The sequence below is a fragment of the Lucilia cuprina genome, chromosome 3 (assembly GCF_022045245.1).
Source record: "Lucilia cuprina isolate Lc7/37 chromosome 3, ASM2204524v1, whole genome shotgun sequence".
In the NCBI taxonomy this organism is placed as follows: domain Eukaryota; kingdom Metazoa; phylum Arthropoda; class Insecta; order Diptera; family Calliphoridae; genus Lucilia; species Lucilia cuprina.
This window is the reverse complement of record NC_060951.1, coordinates 23,373,466-23,394,833: the sequence shown is the minus strand read 5'-3', so window position 1 is coordinate 23,394,833 and position 21,368 is coordinate 23,373,466. Positions and strand designations below refer to the sequence as shown.

Below are 21,368 nucleotides of genomic sequence, written 5' to 3'. Positions count from 1 at the left end.
ATTAAGGTAATAATGTTGTACATCATACACAACATCATGATCTTTAATAACAATTTCGACAACAATAACAACAAACACTAACTAACTTGCTTCAAGTGTTGTTGTTATTAGTATTTGCTGTAAATTTTACTATGTACGACCAACGATCAAAGATGTGTGAGAGTTTTTTTCAGTTTTTTTTTTGGCTCACTAGCAACAACAGCAGTAGCTGAAGTAACAACAAACAACGAAATCAACGACGACAACAACAGAAGAGGCAACAGCAACAAGTACTGGCAGTAGTAGTTGTTGCTTTTTAAAAAAGAAAGAAGAAATTTTCTTACGCTGCATGCGAAGTAATTCGCTATGAGAAAGCAGGTGTATTAACCATTCTGCGGTTACCCATGGCACGAACTAGACGCGCGCGCGCACATTCAAACAATATACAATAATTTTTTTCTTTCTTACTAAATTAAAAAAAAATTAAATAAAAAGAAGTAACAAATATTTAAAACTAATCAAAAATATAAAAAAATCTTTGATAAATAAAACTTTACGATTGTTGGCAAAAACTAGCTTGCCGACCAAGAAAAAAAAAACATAAAGTTTTTGCAAAAAAAAAAAAGTTTAACATTTATTTAAAAGAGATGCTAATCTTATGGAAATCAATATAAACAAGGATTTAAAAAAACCAATTGTGTAATAAGTTTTTATCTAACAATATTTTGTTGTTGTTAAAAGAAATTAAAAGTTTTTATAACAAATTAAAAAAAAAATCGGAATTTTGGTATAAACTTTCCATAACTTCTATTCGGCCTTTAATGTTATTCATTTTGTTGGATTAAAAATCAGTTGGATTTATCTTATACGTGAAAAACATCATAAAAGTTTAAATTGTAAGTGCAATTTAATTATAAGAAAAAAAGAAATAAAAGTTATTAACGGTTTGAAAATGTTATAAATATTTTTCAAAATTCAAAATTTTTTAATTATTTACTAAAATATTAAAATAATATAATGTGTAGAATTAAAAATGTTATCAACTTGGAATCAATTAAACATTTAATTAAAGTAAAAGCAATCGTAATATCTGCAATCGAAATTTAATTTTGAAATCGCGACATTTGTGAATTTCATTCAATTTAAAAAAAAAAAAAATCAGCCTAAACCTTTAGTCCTCTACAGACGTGTATCTTAGGAAACTTTTTGATTTAGAATTTAAAGTGAAGGTGATGCCACGCCCACATAGTAATTTATCTTAGAAATCTAATAAACATTTGGTGGAAATTTGGGCGGACCAGCATTAGTGGGCGTGACACTTTCTATAATAGTTAAATACTAAAATTCGTATATCTGGGAAAATAAAGCTGCCAGAGTCTTCCAATTTTTTGCTTGAGTATCTTTGGTATCAATATGAATGTTGAGGACAATAAGGTTTTTTGTACCAATAATATTAAAACTTAAGTGCCCGAATAAAATTTTTTAAAGATTTTCATGGAAAACATGTATAAACATATGGATAATTCTTAGGATGTATGTGACGTTCATACGAGTTCAGAGTGGTAAAGATTTTGTGAAAAAAACAATATGTGACAAAAAAGGAGATGTTTTAAAATACATCATCTAGAAAAAAACTTTCAAAGAAGCGAGAATGAAGTAGAATTTTCTCCATAGAAGTACTGAATAAGACCTGAAGAAGTTATACTTTTTACACAAACTTGTTATAGGAGCGGTGTTCTTTATAATTGATTCCAAAGTCATTCTCAGGAAGTAACTTTTATGTACTTTTTTTTGGAGTTATTAGGAAGTGAAATTGTAGTGTTATAGAATACAAAGAATTTGACTCAAATAATATTAATATAAATAAATAAATAAATTACACGCATTTATCAATTAAGTCCAAAATAAAATTGCTTTAATTTCTTAAAAAAATTGTATTATTTCGCTTCTTTGGAAGTTAATAAACATCACTTTTACCGAATAATTCACTAAGCGCTATTTTTGAAGTGGCGAGAAATGTTATTTATTTGTGTCAAATTTTATCATAATAGTAGTTACGAACGTTAATATGTTTTTCTTAAATTAAACTTTCTTATAAATATTTTTAAAAAGTTTCATTTAAATCGGTTGAAAACTATATAATCTTTCAATAAGATTACATAAAATTCCTCATTGTTGCTTATTGTTGTTTATAGCAGCAGTGAAAAAGCGTCTTATTAACAATGTGTTTTATAACTGCTTACTAATAAGTTAATGTCCTCGCGATAGCTAAGGAACTTTTATATTTTATTTTAATATGATGTACATTGAATTTTGTCAGTGTTCTACACAGAAAGAAAATTTCCATCTACATTAACCATTTTCATTTAGATAGGAATATTTTAGTTAAAACTAGTTGAGTTCTTAATAATTGGTACACATTTTAAATTGTGTAATTACATGCTAAAACGCTGAAATAAAAAAAATTTTGATAATAATAAATTATATTTTATACATTGCCGATCAATGTAATTTTGATTTTAGTAACACCATACTTACCGTTTTCTTGACACCATTTCGTATTGAATCACTTATTACACTATTATTTTTTTCTGTGTAGCTTCCTTTCAATACGCCTCAATTAATGAGTTAAAACAAAATCCAGACTTTAATAAACTATTCAAATATAAAATAAAGCTGTTACAATAATATTTATGACGATGCAAGTGTATTTAAGATTATTATTAAATTATTAAAGAAAATAACGAGTATAATCGATTCCAATATCATAAGAGAAAATTATCAATTTTACACGATGAAGAATTATTTCATAATTTTATACAATCTTCAATTGGCTAAATTAATAAAATTAATTACAACTATTTATTATCTACCATAAAAAATCTTGAAATATACTTTGATGTTAGCGGCATCTATATCTTAATTTTTCATTTGGTGTATAATTTCTACTTGTTGTAGGTTATTAATGACAGTGTTATACAATTCACTTACTGCCTGTCAGTTGAGAGTTTCTTTTTCGATTATTCATTCAGTAAAAATTTATAAATGATATTTTCTTATTAAATATTCAATTGTATCTGTTATTTAATAAATAAACACATATTTTTTATTTATTTGGCGATTTATGGCTTTTTCAATTATTTTTTCTGCATTTCATAGTGGGTGGCAGCTGTAATAATCTTTTATTACTCAATTGAAGTTGTTCATTCATTTTGTTTTCTAACTTTCATTTTTATTTTCTATTGCCATTTATTAGGTACTCAAATCTTGTACAGGTTTTAGTTGTTTATTGGATTTTTATTTCTTCAATCATTAAAATTATTTTACTTCTTCACAAGTTTATACGCTGTTTTATTCTCACAGCATTATCACAGTCATGGGCAGATCTATAGGCAACACTATCATCTAATCTATAGAAAAGTCTATAATAAAGAATAAAGGCTGATCTATAGTCAACATTATAGATATGTCAATAGTCGATATAATAGACTCGGCATTTGGAGAAGCTAAAAATGATCTTTAGTAAAAATGTATCTATTTATCTATTATACTATAGAATGTTATATAATCTAGACTATTAACTGATTTATAACCAACGTTATAGAATTTTCTATAGCCCAGAATATACTGATCTATACTAAAGACTATAAATTGATCTACATCTGATCCCTATTAAAGATTGATCTATTTATCTATTATACTATAGAATGTTATATAATCTAGACTATTAACTGATTAATAGCCAAGGCTATAGAATTATCTTTAGCCAAGAATATACTGATCTATAGTCAAGACTATAAATTGATCTACATAGTCATATAGTCATACTATAGTGTGATCTAAAGTCAGACTATAGACTGATCTATAGTCAGACTATAGACTGATCTATAGTCAGACTATAGACTGATCTATAGACAGACTATAGACTGATCTATAGTCAGACTATAGACTGATCTATAGTCAGACTATAGACTGATCTATAGTCAAACTATAGACTGATCTATAGTCAAACTATAGACTGATCTATAGTCAGACTATAGACTGATCTATAGTCAGACTATAGACTGATCTATAGTGAGACTATAGACTGATCTATAGTCAGACCATAGACTGATCTATAGTCAGACTATAGACTGATCTATAGTCAGACTATAGACTGATCTATAGTCAGACTATAGACCGATCTATAGTCAGGCTATATACTGATCTATAGTCAGACTATACACTGATCTATTGTCAGACTATAGACTGATCTATTGTCAGACTATAGACTGATCTATTGTCAGACTATAGACTGATCTATTGTCAGACTATAGACTGATCTATTGTCAGACTATAGACTGATCTATTGTTAGACTATAGACTGATCTATTGTCAGACTCTAAACTGATCTATAGTCAGACTGTAGACTGATCTATAGTCAGACTATAGACAGATCTATAGTCAGACTATAGACTGATCTATAGTTAGACTATAGTCTGAATATAGACTATAAGCTGATCCATAATTTGTATCAGACTGATCTTTAATAAAGTCTACAGACTTACCTATTGTCTAGACTATAGACAGATCTAAATTTTAGGCTGATCTATAGTCAGTACTAGTCAAAATTATAGAAAGATCTATTGATCTATTATCATGACTATAGACTTATGTATATATAGTTAATACTATAGACTGATCTTTAGTTAAGATTACAGTCTGATCTATAATTAAGTCTGCAGATTGGTCTATTGTCAAAACTATAATCTAAACAATCAAGACTATAAACTGATCAGTAGTTAAATTTATTGACTAAACTATTGTCAGGAATACCTATAGGCTTAATATTAATACTATCTACTTATAATTGCAGACTGATAAATAGTTATTTCTTTATATAATTTTATATAATTAAAATTAAATTTACAAAATTTTCCATAAAAATTATTACTTATTTTATATGAATTATTTCTTAGTTAATTGCAAATTTTACACATTTTACACATAACATCATCGACTTTACATATTTAAAATAGAAAATGTTTTAAATGAATAATAAAAAAAACTATTTATAGCGAATAATTTAACTAAATAAAACAAGGTTTATTTTCTAAATCTTTCTATTTAAGTAAAATACAAGGTTCGTTTCTTAAGTCTTGCGAAGTTAATGTGGGCTAAAAAAAGAAACAACAACAAACAACCTCAAGCAATAAACACGTATGTGTCTTAAGTCTTGCGTTTTAATTGAGAAATTACCAAAGAAATCATGTTTTATTATGTATGTAAATAGTCGTAGATAATCAAAGATTGTATGAATTTAAATAACTAAATTAATTGATGTGATGCTTAATAACAATAAGAAAGAAAAAACTTTAAATAAAAATTAAATTTATTTATATTATTACAAAATAAGCTCAAATAAAACACCACAGCGAATGATTTTATTGCAACCATATAAATAGTAAGCGTAAATAAATCAAAATGAAATTTTCAATTTCAATAAATACGAAAAAAAGTAACGCTATAACGTGATTTTGTTTGAGTGTTTTTTTTTCAATTTATAAAAGTCAACACTTTGAATTCAGGTGTTATGGTTCATGATCTTATTTGTTGTTGTTTTATTTCTTTTTCAACATTGTTTATGTTCTGAACAATAATATTTCATGATTTTTTTTTCAAACTTTGTGTGTAGACTTTGTTTTGGTTCAAAAAAAATCTCCCAATTTCAATTTTACTTTTTTTCAAGACATGCAGTCAAGTATCTGTTAAAGTGTTTTTACTTTTTTTGGTTTTTTGATTTTTTTGCTCTTGTCTGCTTTTACAGACAAGGTGCGGTCTTTTAAAGTGGTAGATGAAGATGATGATTAAGTAAAAGATGTTGAGGAAAAAACTAAAAGTTTATATTAAAAAAAAATATTTGTTGGTGTTTAACTGAATGTGTGAGATTTGATAATTTGTGGGAAAGAGTTTGTTTTTTCATTTTTGTAAATTAATGAAATGTAAACACATTAATTTTGATGAAATTATTTGATGTTTTTATTGGTGGTGTAAATTACAAAGAAATTTTCACTTCTGTTTTGTTGTTGTTGGTTTTTCATTCATAAAAATTTCTGTTTGAAAGTATGTTTACACACACATACATATTTACACATGACAAACGCATGAGTTGAGTTTAAACATTTATTTTTCTTTCGGGTGCTTAATAATTGGATTATAACGTTTGTGATTTGTTTTCTTAAAAAATCATATGTAATGATCTAAGAAAGTTAAACTATATTATGTCTTATTATTTGGAACAGTGGTATATTTGATTCATAAATGCTTTTTGTATTTATCTGATGGACTGGAAATGTGTTAAATTGAAACAGAGTGACTAAATTATTTATATCTGTTACAATGTATCTTTATGTATACTTTTTTTATAAAGTTTAATAGGTTGATCATACTACAAGTTTGATAATGATTGTATTAAATTTTATTTGGTTAAATCATATCGAATTACATACAATCGTAGCCATATATTTTAGATATACTGATTTTCTATTCGAATAGTCTTTAGTAAAATCTATAGTTAGTTTGAAAGTATGATCATCAAATCCGATGAAATACATCTAGGCCTCTATCGGGTCTGATGTGCGTTTTTTAATCAGTGCCTCAGGAGGGAATCGAAACCACAACCTACGCTCTACTAGACTAGAACTCTAACCACTAAACTTCCGGAGGTCACACCTAGTCACACAATAGTCTATAGTCTATTCTAGTAGTCCCGGGATGGATAATTGTGTTATCGTTGAGTTAGTCTAGTCTATAGCCTAGTCTATAGTCTAGTTTATATTCTATTCTATAGTCTAGTAAAAGGTTTGTCTATAGTCTAGTCTATAGTCTAGTCTATAGTCTAGTCTATAGTCTAGTCTGTAGTCTAGTCTATAGTCTAGTCTATAGTCTAGTCTATAGTCTAGTCTATATTCTAGTCTATAGTCTAGTCTATAGTCTAGTCTATAATCTAGTCTATAATCTAGTCTATAGTCTAGTCTATAGCCTAGTCTATAGTCTAGTCTATAGTCTAGTATATAGTCTAGTCTATAGTCTAGTCTATAGTCTACTCTGTAGTCTAGTCTATAGTCTAGCCTATAGTCTACTCTGTAGTCTAGTCTATAGTCTAGTCTATAGTCTAGTCTATAGTCTAGTCTATAGTCTAGTCTATAGTCTAGTCTATAGTCTAGTCTATAGTCTAGTCTATAGTCTAGTCTATAGTCTAGTCTATAGTCTAGTCTATAGTCTAGTCTATAGTCTAGTCTATAGTCTAGTCTATAGTCTAGTCTATAGTCTAGTCTATAGTCTAGTCTATAGTCTAGTCTATAGTCTAGTCTATAGTCTAGTCTATAGTCTAGTCTATAGTCTAGTCTATAGTCTAGTCTATAGTCTAGTCTATAGTCTAGTCTATAGTCTAGTCTATAGTCTAGTCTATAGTCTAGTCTATAGTCTAGTCTATAGTCTAGTCTATAGTCTAGTCTATAGTCTAGTCTATAGTCTAGTCTATAGTCTAGTCTATAGTCTAGTCTATAGTCTAGTGTATAGTCTAGTCTATAGTCTAGTCATATAGTCTAGTCTATAGTCTAGTTTATAGTCTAGTCTATAGTCTAGTCTATAGTCTAGTCTATAGTCTAGTCTTTGTCTAGTCTATAGTCTATAGTCTAGTCTATAGTCTAGTCTATAGTCTAGTCTATAGTCTAGTATAGTCTAGTCTATAGTCTAGTGTATAGTCTAGTCTACATAGTCTAGTCTATAGTCTAGTTTATAGTCTAGTCTATAGTCTAGTCTATAGTCTAGTCTATAGTCTAGTCTATAGTCTAGTCTATAGTCTAGTCTATAGTCTAGTCTATAGTCTAGTCTATAGTCTAGTCTATAGTCTAGTCTATAGTCTAGTCTATAGTCTAGTCTATAGTCTAGTCTATAGTCTAGTCTATAGTCTAGTCTATAGTCTAGTCTATAGTCTAGTCTATAGTCTAGTCTATAGTCTAGTCTATAGTCTAGTCTATAGTCTAGTCTATAGTCTAGTCTATAGTCTAGTCTATAGTCTAGTCTATAGTCTAGTCTATAGTCTAGTCTATAGTCTAGTCTATAGTAGTCTATAGTCTAGTCTATAGTCTAGTCTATAGTCTAGTCTATAGTCTAGTCTATAGTCTAGTCTATAGTCTAGTCTATAGTCTAGTCTATAGTCTAGTCTATAGTCTAGTCTATAGTCTAGTCTATAGTCTAGTCTATAGTCTAGTCTATAGTCTAGTCTATAGTCTAGTCTATAGTCTAGTCTATAGTCTAGTCTATAGTCTAGTCTATAGTCTAGTCTATAGTCTAGTCTATAGTCTAGTCTATAGTCTAGTCTATAGTCTAGTCTATAGTCTAGTCTATAGTCTAGTCTATAGTCTAGTCTATAGTCTAGTCTATAGTCTAGTCTATAGTCTAGTCTATAGTCTAGTCTATAGTCTAGTCTATAGTCTAGTCTATAGTCTAGTCTATAGTCTAGTCTATAGTCTAGTCTATAGTCTAGTCTATAGTCTAGTCTATAGTCTATAGTCTAGTCTAGTCTATAGTCTAGTCTATAGTCTAGTCTATAGTCTAGTCTATAGTCTAGTCTATAGTCTAGTCTATAGTCTAGTCTATAGTCTAGTCTATAGTTTAGTCTATAGTCTAGTCTATAGTCTAGTCTATAGTCTAGTCTATAGTCTAGTCTATAGTCTAGTCTATAGTCTAGTCTATAGTCTAGTCTATAGTCTAGTCTATAGTCTAGTCTATAGTCTAGTCTATAGTCTAGTCTATAGTCTAGTCTATAGTCAAGTCTATAGTCTAGTCTATAGTCAAGTCTATAGTCTAGTCTATAGTCAAGTCTATAGTCTAGTCTATAGTCAAGTCTATAGTCTAGTCTATAGTCTATAGTCTAGTTTAGAGTCTGGTCTATAGTCTAGTCTATAGTCTAGTCTTTAGTCTAATCTATAGTCTAGTCTATAGTCAAGTCTATAATCTAGTCTATATTCAAGTCTATAGTCTAGTCTATAGTCAAGTCTATAGTCTAGTCTATAGTCAAGTCTATAGTCTAGTCTATACTCTAGTCTATACTCTAGTCTATAGTCTAGTATAGTCTAGTATAGTCTAGTGTATAGTCTAGTGTATAGTCTAGCATAACATTCTAGTCTATAGTCTAGTTTAGAGTCTAGTCTAAAGTCTAGACTATAGTCTAGTCTATAGTCTGGTCTATAGTCTAGTAGGTATTCCCTAGTCGATAGTCTAGTCTACAGTTTGCCATATCTACCAGAGGCAATCCTCAGTGTGGGGCTATTCCACAAACGTTATAGATTTATTTTCTGAATGGAATTCTGATAGAAATGGGTGATATTATCCTGAAATTTTTAAAGCAAACAACTTTCTTAAATGGATATCAACTTTCTTAAATGGATAACAACGCAAGAACCGGAAGAGAAGCGCGCATGTAGGAATGTTTTTCCTGACAGGGAAATTCCGACCTATACATAAGAGTTGTATTCCACTTTTGATTTGATATTAGGGGGTGTAATGAAAGTTGTAGACAGTGACGTTCTAAAAAACTTTGACCATATTGGTATGATTGCAATCCCGAGATAAAAGAGGTGCTACTGAGTCTTCTGCCTCTGGTGATACAAACTGGTAGTGTCAAATGTATCGTAGGGCATTCCTTGGAATGATTTGAGTAGGGTTCTGGTTTCAAATAGAGCCATATTATCTTGTACCATATAAATCGTTAGCGCACAAGACAGAATTTTGGATTTGGTCTTGTCCCAAACTGTGTTAAATGGTGATATATGTAAGGTATCTTATACAAGTGATACCATTTAATTTTCCTTCATGTCCGGGTGTGTAAAATGTTTTCTTTGTTCAAACCAGATTTACCACAATGTGTTATCTGTGAGTAGGAACAACACCTTGACCAACTTGATGTTTTCCTTTCTTCATGGCACCTGTTTCAGATCATTAATTAAAATTTTGATTACTTCTTTGTGATTTGAGTTCTACAGTTTTACTATTATTACCAGATCTAGGGGCTTTACGAATGGGAACAACAAATGCAATTCAAAGGAATTGATAAATAAAAAGAATTTCTATTGATTTAAGTCATACTTTGTAAAAATTTTAGTGCCAAAATAGAAACACAAAGCGGAAGATCATGTTAGAATTTTTTTGGTGGATTCACTTTCAATATTGAAGTTGAATAAATAAAATAAATTGAATTTAATTTTGATTAATTTCATGTTTTGTGTTTATTTATAAGCATCCAATAGCAACAAAAAATACAATTAAACAATGGAAAAATCACAGTAAACTAAAACTCACAATAAAAATAAACACTTGTCAGAATACTTGAGGCTAAAATACATTATCGTACCAATGAATTGAAAATAACAAAATACGATTTTGCCCTAAAGGCATGTCAGATGTTATTGGTGATTGGAACTACGATGGTTAAGGCTGGCTTGGCTGGTTGGAAGAATCTATGGTTCAACTGATTGTTGGTTATTTTGTTGTATTGCTGTTTTTGTGATTGTTTTGAACGACACTTGTGGCAATTAATAGCAAAATCATGTTAAATTGAAACAACAGAGACAATCACAACCACAAGTGAAACACTGAACATCAAATAAACTCGTGATAATATTGATCCATTCTATAAAAAATACAAATAAATTCAAAAAGTTATTTTTGGTATTTAACTTTCACTATTTATAGTTAAATTTAAAATTTTGTAGCTATTTTTAACTTAAAATGTTTGTTTAATTTTTTTACTATTTTTATTTTGCAGATTTCGAAAATCGGCTTTTAATTACGATGAAGATTAAGAAATTTACTTTAACATTAGCGCTGTGTCTATTTATTCAGGTGAGTTTAATAATGAAATAAGTTTTTTAAATCATAAAAGGGGCAGTTAAAAAAATATTACATATTATGTATACGCCCTGATAGGTAGAAATAAATAACGATCATACGTATGAAAATAACAAGTAAGAAAGTATTGTGAGGTTGGATGTCGGAAAACAAAATTTAGTTGGTATACATCATTTTGAGTTTCAAAGCCCTATAGAGTGACAGGATGATTCTGCATTGGATTAAATTATTTGTATCCTGTAGTTTGATATATGGGCTAATTGACTCAGAATATTATTTTAAGCCGACTGATAGAATACTCTAGGTTGGATACCTTTTCCACAATGGAACGTTACAGGCATGGAAAATCCAATTTAAAATAGTACGAACTTATAACAAAAATGGTCTTTTTTGGGATCAAAAGTATTAAAATAGACTATGGAACAGACTAAAGACTAGACTATAAACTAAATTATAGACTAGACTATAGACTAGACTATAGACTAGACTATAGACTAGACTATAGACTAGACTATAGACTAGACTATAGACTAGACTATAGACTAGACTATAGACTAGACTATAGACTAGACTATAGACTAGACTATAGACTAGACTATAGACTAGACTATAGACTAGACTATAGACTAGACTATAGACTAGACTATAGCCTAGACTATAGACTAGACTATAGACTAGACTATAGAGTAGACTATAGACTATAGATTAGACTATAGATTAGACTAAAGACTAGAATATAGACTAGACTATAGACTAGACTATAGACGAGACACCATTGAGTAGACTAAAATAGCTTTTACTACTGGTTAGACTATGGAATAATCTATGGATTGATTTATTGCCTACTAAGTGGACAATTTATAAGTTAGAAGAGGTACCGAATGCCGTAGGGGCCAGTGATATTTTATGATATGTTGATATCGTAAGATGATATTTACCAAACTTGAGATCGTAAAATCTATAGAACTAAAGTACTAAATTTTTATGGCTGGTAATAGCTTACCCATTCTTCTCTAAATTCTCCACTTGACTTCAAAAATATTACTGTAAAACAACTTCTCTTAAGTAACTTATTATAATTTCTTATCCATTTATGGTTACTTTCCCTTTATTATACAGTTTTTAATTTGATTTTCACACACTGGCTTTATTGTCCTAAGTAAAGTTTATGATAGCAATTAAATGGTTTTTAAATAATCATAAGCATTTCTTGAGATAAATTGCTTAACAAATTTTCGTATTCCCTTTAGTGGCATTAAGAAAAAGCAAGACTACATTCAGACTTAATGGATTGTTATAACTATTTTCTGCACTTATTTTCTAAAAAATTGGTATGCAAAAATAAAAAGTCCATTTATGCCTTCTTAAAGCATAAAAAGTTCATTAACTTCTTAAATCCTCAATGACACAATTTTATTATTTTTTCGCTGTTTTATTAAGCTGGTTTATATGTATTTGTTGAGGGTTTATCAGAAACTTGAAAATCAACATGCCATTCAAACCTTGACTTGCCTTTTAGCATTTTTTTCACAAACATCATTAAGAAACTAAGGAAAATTTCACTTTTCTTTGGCGTCTTCGAAGTCACAACAACAGCAAAATCGTGGTAAAATAAAGTAAGAAAAACACTCTTCCTTTTATTTTGATACGTTATGACGATAATGATAAACACAAGCTTGAAAAAAGTATTATTTTATTTTTCTTTTTTTTTTCCTAAATTTAATTTTCTTCGCCATATTTTCCTGTTATGTTTGTTAGTTTTTGCTGTAGTAGTTGAAGCTGTTTAGCAGTTGTTGCTGCTTTGACTTTTGGCCTAACAGCAGCAAATGAAAAAAAAACGTTCAAATTCTACGGTTTTTGGCAAAAATCCCACCAGACCAAAATACATATAAAAACCACACGTTTATGTATTTATTATGATGATGTTACAAGTATTGTAGAAAATTATAGAAAAAAATGGAAAATTTTTGAAAAAAAAGTTGACACATGATTTCTCGTAGTGTATGCAACAGTTAGGTTCGCTTTTCTAGCAATAATTTATATGTCAATATCAAGTATCTGGTTTTGTATAATAAATTGACAGACTTGCAACGAGGGTGGACAAGGGTCACACACAAGTCTGATCACGGAAATACCCTTTATTACCACAGACGTGTGGAAAGATTATTTCAATTGTTATTTTAGATTATAAAACCTTTTCTCGGTCGGCAGGGTCTCTCGAGCGAAACAGATAGCACCAAATTTAGTTTCAACAGTGGGGGATGTGTATCCATATATTCTCCCTTGACTGTTAGAAGATTCGTCCGTTTTCAGTCGATCTTTAAAGTCTACACCACTTTAGTGGGGAGGATAGTGATGCCGATGATATCACTATATCCCATTCAAATACATTAAATTATAGCCCAATAGGTTAGGTATTAGGACAAGATGTCGAAGTACTTTACGGAAATGTTTGTATAAAATACCTTTCATTCATTACCATTCAATTCAGTCCACATTTTATACATCCAGCACACTCAGTCTAGGTATACGAGTGGTTATCTCGTCATTCATTCCGTACCATATACAACTGACTTCGACTAATTTCCCAAAGTTTTGTGTTGTAAATATTATGGTTTTGATCTTAATGTTCTGGACATGAAAATATAGTGCGATATCTGCGAAACTAAATACATTTTCAATAATCAAAATAAGCATGTGTTTTTATTAAATTGTGCAGAAAATGTCTAACAAAAGTATCAAATTAAACATTTTGTCTTGCCACATTGTCAGTAATGCCTTTTCTGACAACACTGTAAGATCTGACAACCGCGTATCACAGCTTTAAGTCTTCCCTCTATTTGATCTCCATATCATTTATAACCGATGCGGTACAACTCCCATATATGGCATGCAGCTCAAAAGACTACAGGAGAGAGTACGGTGACTGCGGTGTATCCAATTCTTTTGATTTGTATTTGACTCTTCTATCGATATTACGATGGAATGTTTTTCTCTAATATACTTGTTCTTTCTTAGCCAGTGGACATGAATAAAACATTACGAAGAAAATTCATTCTGTAGGTGTTTGTATCCTCCCTCCAAAAACCTTTTTTTTCCTAATTTAACCATAATGCACTACATAAGTAGTGATCATTCTGGGTCCCAGAAATAAGCATCTCCTTTAGATTGCTTTACAATTTAACATAAATTTTACAAATGATATTTTTTGAAGAGTTACAAATGGACTGATAAAATCAATATACTACCACCTTTTAGTACATGCCAATAAACCAGAGTTGAATGAATATTTTTGGCTGGTTATTTTGGCTGTAAACAATAAAAATTGCTGTTGTAAGCAACAGCATCTTTTCTTAAAATACAAAATGATGATAATGATGTTGTTGTCATAGACTACGTCGAAGTCTACAGGCACAGCCAAACCAAATTAAGAAGTTTATAGGAAAGATAACTAAAAGTAAAAATATATAACTGAATCCAACAAAACTCCCCAACAAAAGCAGAAAAATGTACAAGTAAGTATCACGTTCTTTAAATGTCGTTACTTTCTCTCTCACTCTTTTTGAAACGCCAATCTTAGGCAGGCTGTGGTTTTTCCGATGTCTTCTCCTTAATGATGTTGATAATGAAGAAGGATTGTTAATGTTACAGCTTTTATTTTGTTTGGCCTACTACTGAAAATTATCTTTACAATTTTTGGCATTTTCTTCTTCATTTTCATTTCTTTCATTTAGAGGTCACCAGTTGTTGTTGTTATTGTAAATGTTGTTGTTGTTTTGAAGTTGCTTTGATAAACTTTTGCTTTTTTTATTGTATTTTCCCTCCCAACGTCCTCGTCTGCTGGTATCCACTTTGTGTCTGGAGCTCTTTCAACTCATTTTCATTATTAATTTCCGCATTATGGTCGTTGGTGGGTTGGTTGGTCGTTCATAATGTGGCAGCTACAAGTAAACATATAACATTCATTCATTCACTTACAAATTCGGTCCTGTCGTCGCGTCGTCATGTTGTCTGTTGAAATATAATTTTTCGCTTTTTTCATATTATTTGTTTTTGTTGCCGTTTTTGTTGTTATACTGTTAAATATTTTTAGACAAACTTGGATCATGACTTGTAAACAATATTGTTAATTTGATTTGAAAATGTTTGTGTATTTGAATAAGTGAGCCCATCCGTCTGTGTGTCTGTCATGTTCGCTAGTCTGTTAAAAATGTTTTATAAATTTACCATGACAATTTCAACGTTTATTAAGTTTAATTAACTTATGGTTTTTCAAAAGTTTTTTTTTGAGATTTCTTTATGATTTTTTGATAAAATTTATGATTTAGCTAAACATGAAATGTGTATGTAAAAAGGTTTTAATGTGTATGCATTTTAATGGATGTTTAATTAAATAACATTATGATTATTTCTTTTTTTTTTTCAAAGTAAGTTTTAAAAGCCTGTAAAAATTGATTCAAATTTATATCAGCAATATTTATAGAAGAATAAAAATACTGGAATATTATCATAAATGATTTTTGTACATACACTGAAAGTAATCTTTGTTTAACTTAAGAAAAAATCCAATTAAAAAATATTACTCGAGATCGAGGAATTGGATTAAACAAAAAAAGTCGAAGTAAGAACTATTAATTAAGAAAAAAATTTTATAACTACTTATTACTACTTAGTATTTACCAAAATTTCGTGTTTAAAACGAAATATTACTTAATCAAAAACTTTTCTAATTTCACCAAAGTATATAAGCATCTTTTCTATAAAATCCAAGAAAAAGTATTATATAATTGACGAATTAGTTTCATAACATAAATAAAAAAAAAATGTGAAAATGACAATTTGATGACTAAATTCATAAAAATGATTATGGTAAATTTACAATTTATATAATTTAATAAAATTTTTCGAAAAATTTCGTTTATATTACGAAACACCACGAAGGTGGAAAGAACGAAGCATTCTTACAATGTACAACCTTTTTCGTGCATATTAGGCATGAATTATTCTATGTGTAGTCATTTAAATTTTATGTTGCACTAATGGTAGTCCCGTTGAGTAGTAATTAAGGGACAATATTTAGACAAAATCGCTCAGGAACTTTCTGAGTTACAGTGGGTCAAAATTTCACATTTTTGTTAAACAAATTTTGTACATTTGGGTACAAAATTGGCAGATTCGAACCTATCATTTTTATTTTAGACAAATATTCCTAGAATACATACTATTAGAGCTTCTCCGGGGAATGTTTCCTTGATGAACGACCCCCATGTTGGTATATTGCAATTCCGGGTTAAAGAAATGCTCTCAGTACCTCTAGTCTGCCGGGAATATAAACTGGTGATGTCACTTCACTTCTCGGACATTGTTTAGAATGATTTGACATGGGGTCGTATCAGTTAACCATATAATTTGATACTACGGGTGGTCAGTTGCACGCAGGACTATGCTGTGGCTGGTCAGTTGGTTGAGGTTCCTTCGGAGTTCACGTATTGACTATGGTTTAAATTTAAAATCGCGCAAAGAACGAAATGCCGTTGAAAGACTGAATACGGTGAAGTCTATAATTAAGGATTATTTCAGTGCTTTTCCCAAGTGAAACAGATATCCCACAGAGGAGTGACTGTGGGACCAAGCGTTGAAAATGAGTTGGTGTTATAATATATAAAATACAGGGCTATATGGGTCTGTATACCTAGAGTGATTGTGTCGGATGTTGTCCTCTGGATGTGTGTCAGATGAATGAGAAGTGTGATGGATAGAAAGATCGAGGATGAAATGTATCTTATACAAGTGATACCATTGAATTTTTCCATTCTTGTCCAGGAATGCTCAAAGAAAATTCTGTTCATACCAGATTTACTACAGTCTGTAAGTTCGAAAGAATTCCTAGGCTTATTTGATGAATTCGTATTGAATTCGAGACATAGCTGGTACTATGTGCGGAAAGGAGCCACACCATCTGCGTTGCTGTAAATTATGAAATTATGTCTTTGTATTTCGAAAATTGAGAAACGGCACACGATTGTTAGGAATTATATAGCTCAAGTACTTGAGTACAGTGCACGAAAAGGAAATTTTATATTCGTAAATTGCCATCTGCGTGCAAGGAGCACAATGGGGCGGATATTAGTCGTCACAACAGCTCACCCAGTGGTTGAAAAATACCACAGTGAAATAGGTCAAGGCTCTTCGAAATTTTTTGATACTATTTTGTTCTTTAACTGAATAAATATTTTAAAATATAGAAATATCTGGAGATAAAATAAAACTATTTAGAGCAATAGTCAATAATCGCTCTCATTAATTGCTTCATTTAAAACATAAGAAATCGCATCAGAAACCTCAATTGATAAACAGAAAAACAATATTTGCTAATTAATTTCTTTAATGGCTCATTCACCCATTAATTCTATAACAAAATTGGCATTAAGCATCTAACATACAAATTGCCGGCCGACTCCCAGTCATCATTTAAAATGGTAACAAATGACAATAAACGTTTTAGCCTATTTAGTTATATAAGTCTTGCAACAAGATATTTTGTAAAAAATAGAAAGTAAACTGTAAAATAATCCGGTTAAAGCTCAGGTTTATATCTTTCTTTATTAACACAAAAAAAACATTCAATCAAATCAAATAAAGAGTTCCGTTTCAAATTAAGTTCAAGGCTAGAATGCAGCAGAATGCTGCTGTAGTCTTTACTTGTTTGTCTGTCTATAACAAATACTTATTTATTTATTTTCTTATATTTTCATATAATTTCTTTTCTTTTGAAATAGAAATAAAAAAACAAACATTCATACAAAAGTTGCTGCAGATATAAATGGAAAAACTAGTGTATAAATAAAAATAGATAAATAAATAAATAAAATAACGCCGAAGAAAAATTATACCAGTGACATATATTTTAACAGTAACACTCTTATTATATACAATATAAATATTTTTGCTTCATTTTCCATTCATACACTAGAAATATAAAATTTAGTAAAAAGTTAAAAATTTTTATTAAGGACCCTAATCGAGAAAGGATTTAGATATGGCTGCTTTGAGTTGAGCATAACCGAAAGCCTCAATGTTAATCCAGCGAAGACGGAAATCTGTATTTTCAAAAGAAAATCAAAAATTTTAATCTAAACCAGAAAACAAGTTTAGTACTAAGGACGGTTATACATAGTCATGGGAAGTACCCGATGGAATGTCATAATCAAGCGGAACACTAGTGCAACTATCCATAGGAATCCGATATTACACGGATATTTCTAAAATCTTGAAGAACTCGGTAGTGGGGTTCTATGTTTAAAACCCAGAAACAGAAATTTACTATCATTTACCTAATCACAACACTAACTTCTAGGCAGAAGTACGTAAATTAGATTAGAATAAGTTTGGGGGCAAATTGCGTTAACACATTTACCTACTGCCATTAGGCGATATCAGGTGATAACGTTAGAAAGCTTTAACCGAATACTCCTCCAAGGGTAAAGTAGAGATAGTATACAACGATAGAGCGAATGTACTTACTTTAATGTAAAAAGACCCTTTCAACGCAAGAAATAAAAGTCGGGCGAGGCCGACCATATAATACCCTACACCTGTTACATAAATAAAATAGTTTTCAAAATAAAGCATTTAAGTTGAGATACGAGTATATTAAATAAATTAAGAACTTAAAAGCCCTATTCGGTGAATTCAAATGTATGGGGGGTAGGTAAAATAATGGATCGATGTTAACCATTTTCAATACGCTTACCATAGAAGATCATTTACTAAATTTTATTGAATTATCTCCAAAATTGCAACCTATAGTATGATAACAATGTTTACAAGCCCTATTCGGGGGTTCAGTTGTATGGAGGCTATGTGAAATTATGGACCGGTCTTAGCAAATTTCATTGAATTATCTTTAAAATTTGTCCTGTAGATGATGCAAATAATGAAATGGTGGGAAGAAGATCTTAACGAGAGCAGGACAAAAAGCCTGAGCAAGTCTGGGATTAGTTTGATGTGCGAATGTAGTGTATGTAGAGAAGACAGTAAAACTCTGGACCAATTTCTTTGCCATTGTTAAGCTTACGATACAAATATTTTGTAAGTAATATTATTCAGGACAAAATATCCTTAAGTGCAGTAAATTTTATTTGAATTTCTCAGAAGTTTTGGTAGAGTACTTAATTTTAATAAGATTAAGTAGTACGAAAAAAAGAGAATCTGAAACTATTTTCAACTAACACTTTACTGTGAGTGTTTCGATAAATCTCTCAAAGGCTTATACATGCGTATACGAATATACGAATGTACAACAACGAACATAAATATAAATTGTCATCATAATTATTCACATATACAGCAAGTATCTACTACAACGACTACCACTGTTTAAGTAAATTGCAACTACAAGTTACCATCAACCAGTAATCGTTGGTACAACCCCATGATATATAAGACTCCTAAGATGATAAACAATATTACTTACAACATCTTTCACTTCATCAGCGTCATCATAGTCGACGTCGTTTTTTTTTCTTCTACATCTTCTCCAAAAGATTTTGCTGCTCTTGGCAAAAAGTGGAGACAGACAATTTATCTTTTCATATGAGTATTTTCTGGTAAAAGATGACAAACTATATTTGGCATTACTGCTCTCCATCTAGTGTATATTGTTGTACATTTCTTTATTCATTCTTTGGAGATTATGACCTGTAATCCATCATATATAAATGTCTTTCTTGTATTTTCTACTCTGCACGAAAGTGCTGCACACATCGCATCGCATTGTGTGTTTTTGTGGAAGACATACGACTGACTCCAAGTATGATTTAGTGGGATTTGTTTTCGTTTTAGTTTGGTTTGGTTCGGTTTGGTTTTGAATTGTTTTCTTCGTTTTAAAGTTAGACTTTGGAATTGTTTGTGGAAAGGAAAGCTTGCATTTGGCTATTGTTGATGTCGTCTGGTCAATAGAGGTGTTTTTTCATTTGTTTCATTTATGGCATGGAATACTTACAATGATTTAAATGGTCACTTAGTCAATCAACAAACTACTTTATGTTGAAAGATAAAATTGAAATCATGATAAATGTTCGAATTGATCATTTTGTACACGTTTAATATTAACAATAATAAAAATAATAATAAAATGAAAATTTAAAAAAATGAAGTTTAACGAAAACAAAGAAATTAGCTGCAAATGTATGGAAACAAAATATGATCAATGCAGATCAACAAATAACCGTTACACTTTAAGAAAAGTATTGTTTGATACAATAAATTATATTAATAACTATGATGTAAATATAAATAAAACATAATATTTTAACACTAGAAAGGTGAAAAGATACACAGTTCAGCAAATTAAAATTTAATTTAATTTAAAATTCCACATGGATGCATGAGTTACATATATACCCATGGGTTTAAGTTAAAGAGTTGAAAGCATAAAGAGATAGTTGTGATGGAATCTGAATTTCCTCATAAAACCCAGTTGAAGAACTGGCTAATTCCCCATATAAAATATAGTAGACTTATTCTTCTAAGTATTCTGGTATAAAGAAAGAGTTGTGATAGAATCTGAATCTCATCATAAAACCCAGTAGAAGAGGGTCTTCGCAGTATTCTGTATTATTATTGTCACATTGACTGACAAAATCTCTAAATGAGTAATGCCAACTACCTATTAGTATGTTGGTAGTCCTTACATTAAGTGTTGGCCATAAGCCCTTTAGTGCGTCTGTAATCTCATACAATAAGATCTCATTACAATGAACAGTGCAGTGTCCCGTCATTCAACACAGCATAATAGTAAACAGTTTTGTGAACATTAATTGTCATAACTGATCCTAGATCGATCTGATTCTGTATCAGTTCCTTCGCTTTCCGGATAGCTAAGAATTTTGGTATATATGTTAAGGAGGCTTAAGCTATCCTTTATTAAGCATCTTCCTATAACTGTGATTTTTGGTAGATTCATAATATTGAAGTAAACATAAGTTAAAATAAGTCTGGCATCTGAAATCCAATTTACCATAACTGGTTGAAGACCACAATTCATTAAATACTTATCCGCTAGATAAACTTCGAACGAATTAATCTAACATTGGACGTCTGAAGTCTACACCATCTGATAAAAAATACCATTTCAGATTTCCTAGAATTATTACCCACTTCTTTTGCTTTTGCTCGCATCAAGAGATAATTACACTACTCATGGATAAACATTTTCCTTTGTCCATGTTTTTAGATTTAAATAGCCTAAAAATGTCCACGGACATTATGTCACTTTTTTAAAATGTCATTATGGGTATAGTAAAAATCTAAACCACCCCGATCTCTTTGATAATTAACTATTGTTAAAGCTTCTCCCATATATAGCTACTCGACCACTCGGTGACAATAGAGTGTCTAATTCTATAGATTCACAGGAAAATCGTCGCAACATATGGTGCATTGCACTGTTCATCAATATTACAATGAAGTGAGTTTCTCTGAAATTAGGGAAC

General features: G+C 30.1%; 1 protein-coding gene across 1 annotated transcript in view; it reads left to right on the top strand.

Moving 5' to 3' along the window:
• The first annotated feature begins 363 nt into the window (after positions 1 to 363).
• The window catches only part of LOC111680003, a 29,271-nt gene continuing 8,266 nt past the window's right edge, over positions 364 to 21,368 (top strand). Inside the window, exons 1-2 of the mRNA XM_046946512.1 lie at positions 364 to 875; positions 10,790 to 10,866. Coding sequence (XP_046802468.1) covers positions 10,816 to 10,866 — 51 coding nt within the window. The 5' untranslated portion in view covers positions 364 to 875; positions 10,790 to 10,815. The remainder of the gene's footprint in view (positions 876 to 10,789; positions 10,867 to 21,368) is intronic.